Source organism: Clytia hemisphaerica, unplaced genomic scaffold (assembly GCF_902728285.1).
Source record: "Clytia hemisphaerica strain Z4C2 unplaced genomic scaffold, Clytia hemisphaerica genome assembly, whole genome shotgun sequence".
Classification (NCBI taxonomy): Eukaryota; Metazoa; Cnidaria; class Hydrozoa; order Leptothecata; family Clytiidae; genus Clytia; species Clytia hemisphaerica.
Genome location: NW_027103918.1, coordinates 1318309 through 1328355, shown reverse-complemented (window position 1 = coordinate 1328355; position 10047 = coordinate 1318309). Strand labels below are relative to the sequence as shown.

The 10047-nt window shown below is 35.7% G+C and overlaps 1 protein-coding gene across 1 annotated transcript; it reads right to left on the bottom strand.

Moving 5' to 3' along the window:
• Window positions 1-1544: 1544 nt before the first annotated feature.
• LOC136809681 (uncharacterized) lies at window positions 1545-9799 on the bottom strand. The gene is made up of 10 exons (XM_067066224.1): window positions 9663-9799; window positions 8746-8894; window positions 8021-8210; window positions 6479-6680; window positions 5799-5920; window positions 5086-5260; window positions 3758-3915; window positions 3403-3559; window positions 2379-2524; window positions 1545-1628 (listed from the first exon to the last, which is right to left on the bottom strand). Exons 1-10 carry the CDS (start codon window positions 9688-9690, stop codon window positions 1621-1623), a joined length of 1335 nt encoding a protein of 444 aa, XP_066922325.1. The 5' UTR covers window positions 9691-9799; the 3' UTR covers window positions 1545-1620.
• Between the last annotated feature and the right edge of the window lie 248 nt (window positions 9800-10047).

The window sequence follows — 10047 nt, the reverse complement described above, 5'->3', positions numbered from 1 at the left end:
ATGTAGGAAGTTTAGCAAATATTAAAAACCAAAAATCCAAGATCTTAAGATCTAAATAACAATCATATGTAATAGTTATCGGACAGTTGCGAGTACAATATGAGAAATATTTTACGAGTTCCGAGATTTTTCCGTACAATATTTTCCGAGCCTTTAGGCGAGGAAAATATACGGAAAATCCGGAACGAGTGAAATATTTCCATATTGTACGAGCAAATGTCTGATAACTGGTTTATCGGCGACCCAAAAAATGCATTTTTTGTGTTGGAGGACACTTTTGTAGCAAAGTGACGTTAGATTGCTTCTACCGCTACAATGCAACAACATCTTTTTGTCAATTTATATTTTTACATGTAAAATACAAGATATATTGTACTCTTTTTAACCAATCAGATTGCAGATATTTTTTGGATCGCCGATAAGAAGAAATATCATTGTTGTTGTTCGTTAATTTATCAGAGCCTTTTCAAGTTTTTGTTGAATAATATAACAAATTCCTCTGAATATCTCAAGTTTTATACCTCAATAAAACGAAAGTGTAGCGAATTCAGAAAACCTTTCAAAATCTTATTCTATGTCAAAATACTTCCAAATACTTTTTTTGCACCCCATCAAATGAAGCCAAACAAGTGTTTAATGTTCAGTTTAAATTGTTTTAACAATTTGTTTTATTCAGAATATGTGCTGAAAATAATTTTACAAAGACTAAATAAATAGGTACAACAATAAGGCAGACATAGTAAGCAGATGCAGGTGGTAGTTCTGTAGCATCAAAAAGTCACTTATCTTTGTTATTAGACCTTCTACCCACTTTAGAAGCTCAGAAAAAAATCCTCTTCGCCTTAAAGTTTTATCCCTCCAAATTGGAAAAACGCTCGCTAGGAACTATAGTAAAGTTTTTAAAGTGAACATTTTAGAATGGGATATCCTCGACAGTGGACATTTTCCATTTCTCACTGTTTGAAATATTTTTACCGGGTCACTGAGATAGGGGTGATTGTTACCCTAATAATTCTTATAAAGTACTGAAATCCCAATTCTCACCCGAGCATCAAATTCTGAAATAAATGAAATACCAAAAATACCCAAAATTGTCAATATCTTCGGTACCGATTGTAGATAAGCTAAAAGTAATCTTCCATCCTGTTTTAGAAAAACAAATTGAATTTGAGGATTTAAAACCGGCTCAATAATCTCCTCATAAATTCAATTTTTTGAAAAAGCCATACCATACAAATTCTATACTTCAATCATCTTCATATAAAGAAATCTCTGATCTAACAGAGATCTAACATTAGAATCTCAAAAGTTTTTAAATAAATCTGAGAATATAATCTGGAAGCCACTAAACCTCTCGCAAATCGAAATTAAATCAATGAAATCGCCGAACTTTGATTTCTGAAAATTATATTAAACTGATTGATGACCGTGATTGTACTATATTCATATCAAAGTTTGTTATATTACAAAGCCTCAAAAAAGGCTCAAATTTTTCTAGACGATAAGTCTTGGCGTAAAACTTTGATTTCATTTCCTATTTACAACAAACATTTCGTACCAATAACCAGCAACATTGTCCACTATATCCTCAATTTTTTACGTTTCAATCAATTACTTTCATCAGGGTGCTGAAAAAAAAAATAGTTGAAGTGTAATAGCAAGATCTGGTTTTGCATTTTTGCATCATACAATCAATGAAGTTTATGCTTGGAATGAATCTTTTACGTTAAGATTTACAGACACTTATTGCCTATTCAAGTTGTGCGACTCTCGTGGTTGGTTTTTACGTAAAACAGCCCTTTCTCACAGACCCACTGGTTCCCCCTGCAACTGGAAAATGGGCAAAAAATCATCCCCAGTGGTTGATTATACTCCAATTTGTGTCCCGCTGAATGTAACCAAATAAACAAATGCTCACTGCAAGAATTCGTGCTATTTTTCCACCCCCACTGAAATTTCTTACTTAAAAACAATTTCATTCAAATCCTAAGTCATAAAAACATGGGAATAGCAATCCCCGTCAAGTTTCAGTCCATTATCTTTACTCCCACTGGCTGAAAAAGTCATAGCTGGTCAATGGGAAGAAGGTGTCGTAAAGATTAGATTGAAAATCGAAAATCGAAAACAAAAAATTCATCTTTTTGTCTAGGAAATGATTCGTTTGGGCCTAACTTAACGATACAAGCTGGAGTTTTTACAAGCTCTAATTTGATTTGGTTGGTCGTTAACCAGTAATAAAACAATTTTGTTGCTTTTTCTAAAGAACGCGTCATCTATATCACTTCAAATGACCAATTAGTGAAGAATCTTATAAAAACTCCAGCTCATCCCAACTTAATTGATGAAGGTTTTTCTATCCTCCTTCATCAGAACCTTACCCATGGAAATGGATCCACGTTTGACGTAAGCTATCGTTGGATTCTGATTCATCATGGATTTTGGTGCCGCTTTTGGTTTACAACCATCCTTGTTTGCGCATTCCATTGAATAACAGATAGGTCCCATCGTCATTGCCACGTGGCACCTAGATACAATGAATTTATATTGTTAAAAAAGCTAGGACAATTAGGGCGAGATTGAGAACCTTTTTATATTCGCATTATAGCATTTCGATATCCAGTTGTTTAAAATATATACTATATTTGGTACACCCTTGTTAAACGCTCTACTGACACAGGCAGGTCCTTGGATAGACATATTAAATTGACATAATTTGTAGAAGCCAAGAATCGATCTCATAGCAGTATTCATGCTACACCCTAAATCTTTGTATTATTCATTCAATACATATTTTAAACTCGCGCATGATAGGAAAAATATTAAATCTATAACAGATCACCCATTCTGCTAGAGCTAGAATCAGACTTTTCTTTTAAAGGATTGTGGTGAATGTGATGATCCCAAACAGCTCAAAACATTCAAAAAATCGCATTGCCTTTTGCTTGCAAAAGTAAATAAGAGCAAGTGTGTGAGCGGGTTATCTGGATCTTCTTTAGGCTACTGGCATTCACAAACCGATTATTTTTATACTTCCTGCGTTTTCGTAGATTTCTAAGATTCAGACTATATCTTCTTCTGAGATTTGGCTTTTACCATAGAGTTTAAAGCCCGAAGGGCTAGAGGCGAAACTTTAACCCTTTTAAGGCAAGAGAAATTGAAGCTACTTCTTTCCCATCCAAAACCTACATAGAACGCGCCGTAATCATGACGACGGATTGTATCTAGTGGTTCCTTTGTTTTGGAGGACTATATTTTTTGAAATCTAGCGATAGATTTTAGTTTCAATCCGCCCTTTGTGCAAAAACTACACGCGGGCGTCCTGGATGGGAAATAGGTGGTTTCATTTCCCATCCAGGAGTCTCGCCTCTATGCCCTTCGGGCTTGAAACTCAATGGATTTTACCTTTTTTCACTGCAGCATTTTTCGAGACAATGGTTCATTTCTTTTACATTGCGTTGACGTTTCAAAGAACCAGCAAGCATGCCTTTGACAAGAATTGTTTTATTCCTCACATTGCCATCAATACCACATGTCTCTTTACCGTCTTGGATTTTTCCATCTGTTGAGAAATATTTTACAAAGTTTTAGAAAGCATATTACTTTCATAGTTCAGGTCTTTAGGTTGGAGAGCTTCTACGGCGGGAAGCTCTAGTTTTCAATTTAAAACCAAGCAACCAATCTTATGGAAATTACCTCCGAGATTCCCCCTCCCTTCAAAATAAAGGAACAATTGAAAAACATTTTACCAAAACCTTACCTTCTCCAACTTTGACACCAAATTTTCGTTTGATGACGTATTGTATCTGTTTGTCAAGCGAGGAGTCAGTTGATTTCCTTAAATCTTCATCAGGTACCACACGACATCCTTTCTCAGAGTAACATTTGACCAAGAAGCAATCTTTACCAAACATGTAGCTAAAAAATTGAACAATTTCAAAGATTCAATACATAGGGCGTATGGGTTTGACGATGGGACAGTATTAGCGCTCATTTATGTCGGTACTTCGGCGTTTGAAGTAAAAAACGTGATAGTACACGCTTTTTTTATAAGAATACACTTTAAAAGATTGTCCATGATGAAAATGGCCAAAAAATTAAGAATAATGCTAAGAATATCACCATTATGGAATTTTGCTGCTCAAGTCAAGCTAAGAATGCCACTTTTAGACCATTTTCAATTATAAATTATCAATTACCCCCAGAAATGTCGTTTTATGCTTGAGACGTATGTACTAAATGTTAAATCTAGTCTTGAGTTAGAATCCTAACCTAAGAATATGCTGTAAGAATATTTTAGGCTAATTTTCCCAAAGAAGGTAAGAATATCCATGATGAAATAGATTTAAATGTGTATATCCTTTTTATAGCCGACACGCCTTGTAGTGACAAAATAATGATTTTAACACCTCTGTTACACAGCCCCAGTGGAACCATTTTTTTAAGTGGGGATAAAAATTTCTAGTGAAATCCCAATGGGGATGGTTTTGGAGTGGAATCTTTAAACATTGAATTTCGAATCGAGGTGAAAAAGCCAATTTCACAATTGGGCTGAAATTCCAGGGTATTTTCACACCGGGACAAACATTTTAGCAATTTTTTCTGTCGGTGTTGTCGGTGATCCAAAAAATATATGTGTCTGTATTTCGGTGTGCATTAGCCTCCCCGTACAACCCCCTCGATACATTTTCATTTTTCATACTTTCAAACAAACAGTTTTAAACAACTCTAGAAGTAGACGATGCTATCGTCCGTTTAGAGGTCAGTAAACGCGGGAAAGAGTTAGGGCGTCAGGGCGGTTTACGGGAAAAAAGTGGCGATAGAGTTTTGGAACACTGTAAACATCTCCGCCATTACTTACTTACCACCCGAACTTATCACGCCTCTCCTAAACTATTCCCTTTTTTAGTGATCTTGTGTAGAGGATAGGATTGTCTACTCTAGAAGAAGTCTCGGAACATTAAAAAAATTTATTTTGAATTTCTTTAAAACTTTAAAAATAATCAAGCTAAAAGCATCAATTGAAATCTGACATAGGTGAATAGGTAGACCACCTAAAAACTCATACTTAACTAGGACATAACTTACGCTAAGTCACAATCATGATTTTCACAACACATTTTAGAGCAGATATGCATTTTGCCGACTTTCCCAACATGTGTAAATTTACCGGCATCATTTCCTCCAAATAGCTTTGATTTCTCATAAACTTTTGATTGAGTACATTGCAGATGATGTTGCTGGAGCCCTGAAGGGACTTTCACTGAAAATAAAAGTTTGGATATTAATTTTTCTAGAACATAGCAGTAAACGTCAAAACACACACGACAATATCTTTGAGTATTAGCCTTGATTCACTAGTTGAGGGGTGGGGGCTCCAAGGGTATACTGGAAGGTCGGTAAGTTTTTAATGAATTACTGAAAAATCATCACTGCAAAAAAGTTGAAAAGTAGGAGCTTACCGATGAAAATAAAAGTCATATCAGAAATCAAATAGGACTACAATCATGGTCGAAATCTATTGAGAATTTAGCTTATTTCCACGTTTTTCGGGCGAGAAAGTCGCTTTTGGGCTAATTGATGAATTGATTTAAGTATTTCAATTCGGGAGAGGCTTATAGACTTCCAGGCTATATTCTAAGCCCGATTGGATCATTTTAATCGTTTGTGTTTTTAAGATTTCGTAGGAACTTCCCTTTTTTTCTCAAATATTACGACCATGATTGTAGACTGTCTCTAGGCAGCCAGTAATGATAGGTTAGTAAAATTCTGTAAAGATATCCAGTCAAGCAAAAACGTACTAATTTTCTTTCGCTTGTCAAAGAGCCAAGGTGAAACAAACGCCATCTTTTGTTCAAACGAATAATCGGATGCTGGAAGAGGCGAACACTTCTCTTCGTTGTAGCATTTCACTAAATAACATCTAAAATTGAAAACATTTTTATTAATTTATTTTCAAAAACTATTTGTTAGACCTAGCAATGTTCCTCAAAATGATCCTATGGTTTGAATGTCAATGAAGAATTTTGTGGTACCTTGATAAGAAATTGTTCTAGTAAGAGAGATTCAAAAACAAAAGTAAACTAAAGTTGTTTGCAGAATAGCATATCCGCGATAAGAAATCCATGTCAGACCTTTACACACCCCCTTCTCACAGACCCGGTGGGATTTTTTCAGCCAGTAAGGGGAGGGGGTAAAATAACGGACTGAAACTCGATGGGGATTGATAGTCCCATATTGTTATAATATTTTGCAGTGGGGATTGATTTATTTGATTAAGTTCAGCGGGGAAAAAAAATGGAGTACAATTTTCCACTGGGGACGATGTTTCGGCCAGGTTTTCCAGTGGGAAGGGGTCCCAGTGGGTCTGTGAAGAAGGGGGTGTCAATAAGCTTCAAGCTAAGGGACCCAGTGTTTTTGGTTGTATGATAAAATGGATTCGACCTAAAGAGTTTTCAAATTAAAAAAAAAGAAATCACACCTTTTACCAAGCATAAAGGCTAAATCGCATTCCGTAGCATCACCGCAACAATACCGGACACACGTCTTAATACTACGGACACGTCCTATATCAGTGAAGCGTCCGGCATGTAAGCCACCGGACAATTTCATGTTATACATGATTTCATTTGTCGGACATCTGTCTTCAGTAAAGTTGGATTTTAATTTAGCCGTCTTTTTGTCTAAAAGGAATTAAAAAGTCCACACATTCGAAAAAGTTGCAAAGCAGAATAGATGTTGATTGCGTAGAAAAAAATGCGGCGACGTCTAGTATAGGCTAGCGATTCCAAAGCAATACAACAAATAATCGACCGATACCGCGTGACTCCATTTTCATCTAAATTTTTCTTGGGGCACTAGGGTTGGCCAATGACGGGTATCTGCGGGTGGGACATCCTAAAACCGACCCTTAGAGAACACCCATGGCAAACATCTCTCCGCGCGGATATATTTTTATTCATAAAGTTTTAGAGTACATCATAATCCAAATTTCCAAGGAAAGACTCATATTGTTGCAGAGATCGAAATTTTTAACGAATTAGATAAATGATTAGATGAGGAAGACCCCCGGGGGGGGGGGTACTTAGGCAAAAATGGGTGCTGGGTATGTGCGTGCCTTAAGGGTAGGGTTTTTCACCCTCCCAAAGTCTCTCTAAGGGTTACCAAAACAAAAGTCAAAATCAGTCTCTCTAAGGGTCGGTTTTTTCACAAACTCGGGTCAAAGAAAAGTCAAAAGTCAAAAAAGTGAGAAAATTTTTCAAAAAAGTGAGAACATTTTTCAAAAATTAGAGAAATTTTTCGAAAATTTGAGAAATTCTTTTAAAAATCTAATTTCTTTGGCCCATTATAGAATTTTTTTGTGAAAAAGTCTCTCTAAGGGTTGGGTTTTTCTACACTGAGTCTCTCTAAGGGTCACCTTTTCACCAAAATTCAGTCTCTCTAAGGGTAAGGGTCCAGAGGTCTGGCACGCACATACCCGACACCCGTCAATCCTAGTACCCCCCCCCCCCCCCGGGGGAAGACCGGGGAACCTACATTTGAACTACCTTCGACATTTTGAATAGAGATTTGAATGTGTCTATACTTTGTTCTGCTTTGGAAGATATTTGCGAATTCATATTTTTATCTGACTACCAATATATAGAATTCAAATACTAAGAAAAATCAAGAACGATAACTTTTTTATACTAAAGTCTTTACATATCATAGCACGGGTGGGTTCTCTGGCAAAAAAGCTATTTTCGAAAGATAAGGGTCGGTTTTTTTACCTTTCTAAGTAACTCTAATGGTTACAAAAACAATAAACAATTAAAATAGTTTCACTTAGGGTTGGAGTTTCCCCCTTTTTGATCTCTTTTAGGGTAATTGCCTTACTAGAGTCAACTTTTTCACAAAAACTAATAAGGGTCGGTTTTCTGAGGTTCGGACCGCACATCCCAGATTTTCCAACCCTAGAACAACCCAAACGGGCCGGTATGAAAAAAAGATTCGGTGTGAGATTTCTTTTAGAAATTCTACTCACCTATAGTGACATTTTTATCAAGCGATCTACCAGTCAGATGTGCAATCTGTAGTTCTTCCTCTCCCTTCGTAGCGGGAACTGTTGAGCAGGACGTTTCGTTGAAACAACGGACACCCATGCATATTTTGGTTCGGCCATCCATTACTGCTACGTTGCATTTCTTTGCGTCACAACATTTCAATGTACATTCCTAAGGAAACAGGAAACTTTATCACAAAGCCAGTAACTATTATATCTTTAAAAATTCTTGTTCAGGGTACAGACTAGTAGGGCTAATTAACTAACTAATGTATAGTCAGTGAAACGCGAATGAAAAGGGAAAATAACTTTTTAACAAGGCTTTTTCTTTCCCAAGCCTTAGTATCTAGTTTTACATTCAGACACTTGCAAGCGACGATACATAAATTTTCCCCTTCCTGCAACGGATTAACAGAATAAGTATAAAGGACGGTCTCCACTTTTACGCGAAATGAGAAGAACTTTTTAACGTTTCTGTAAGGTCATTGGTCGGTTGAAAAAAGAAGCAATTCCATTGGTCAAAATTGACGTAAGTGTTGAAAAAAGTTGAACTTTGTTTGCGCGAAACTTTTTATGAAGTAATTTCTTCAGGCAATAACGGTTGAGTAAAAAACTGTCGCATATTTCGCACAAAAGTGGACATCGGCCTTAAAATCACTGAATTGTCAAATCACGGAAGCCTTTTTCAATCATTACATAATACAAACCTGAATATTTTTAGTTTTGCCATAATTATCGAAGAATCCAGCAGCATTACCACCTTTCAAAGAACGACCATACTCAACATTCGAATCTTTGCAATAGAATTCTTCTAAAACAGTGTGTGATGAGATGATACATATCCAGCAACATATCGCTTGAAAACAAAATGAGTATTGATTAAAGGAAAATTCTACTTAAAGAAACGATTTGATGAAAACATTGTGGCAAGTGATGAATGTCGAAGAAATGAGAACCAAACACGGTATCGTTATTATTTATTGATAATATATATATTTCGATCAATTCTTGATCATCTTCAGGTCTAAAATCAAAATAAAAGCAAGATACTGTAGATATGTGAATACATTTTTTGATTTTTACGAATTTTAATTCTTGCTTTTATTTTGATTTTAGACCTGAAGATGATCAAGATTTGCTCGAAATATATATACTGTCAATAAATAATAATGATACCGTTATTGGTTCTTATTTCTTCGACATTCTACTTAAAGAGCTTGATTAGATTCCCAGCTTGCATACATTTTTAACCATTTACCTAACATCACATAGATGTTACGAACGCTAGAAAGACGTTTTGTACCGTATGGGTTACATCGCCTGAGACCAAATCAAATCAACGAATAATCGACCGATACAGCGTCACTCCATTATCACCTAAGTTTAGCAATTTTTTTGCGGCACCAGGGTTGGCCAATGACGGGTATGTTCTGATGGGACCTCCTGAAACAGACCCTTAGAAAACCCATGGCAAACATCTCTGCGCGGGTATATTTATTTTTTTCATAAAGTTTAGAGTACATCATAATCCAAATTTCCAAGGAAAGACTCGCGACAAAAGGCTATATTGTTGTAGAGATCAAAATTCTTAACTTTTGTAATCGGCATGAAGAACCAACCTTACCAGCGTAGATCAAAATTGGGCGCTCCATTTTAAAGCCAAAACCACTCTTATTTACATTTCCAACAACGTCATTATATTGCAATAATCTAGACTCCAATGTTCCAAACAGCTACCATTTTAAATTTAAATAAAAAGATAATAAAAATATTTTAATGTATTAATTTCGAAGATTCGATTTAACGCATGACTGGTTTCGAACACTGTTTTGTTTTTGTTTCTTTGACAGTTTGAAAAGGTATACAATCTGTTTGTTTGTTTATGTTCAATTGTGTTAAGAAAGATTCGTTTGAAAGGCGGATATATTTTGAAAAAGGACTGAAATCTTATCACTAAACTCACGTCTATCAATAATCCATTTGCAATGGAGTTAATTGGTTTTTGTCTT

Coding starts and splice junctions, on each gene's coding strand:
- LOC136809681 (XM_067066224.1), bottom strand. CDS start 9,690: ATGGAGCGCCCAATTTTGATCTACGCTG. Junction 8,895..9,662: donor CCCAATTTTGATCTACGCTG/GTAAGGTTGGTT, acceptor TTTGTTTTCAAG/CGATATGTTGCTGGATATGT. Junction 3,916..5,085: donor AATCATGATTGTGACTTAGC/GTAAGTTATGTC, acceptor TCAATTTTTTAG/CTACATGTTTGGTAAAGATT.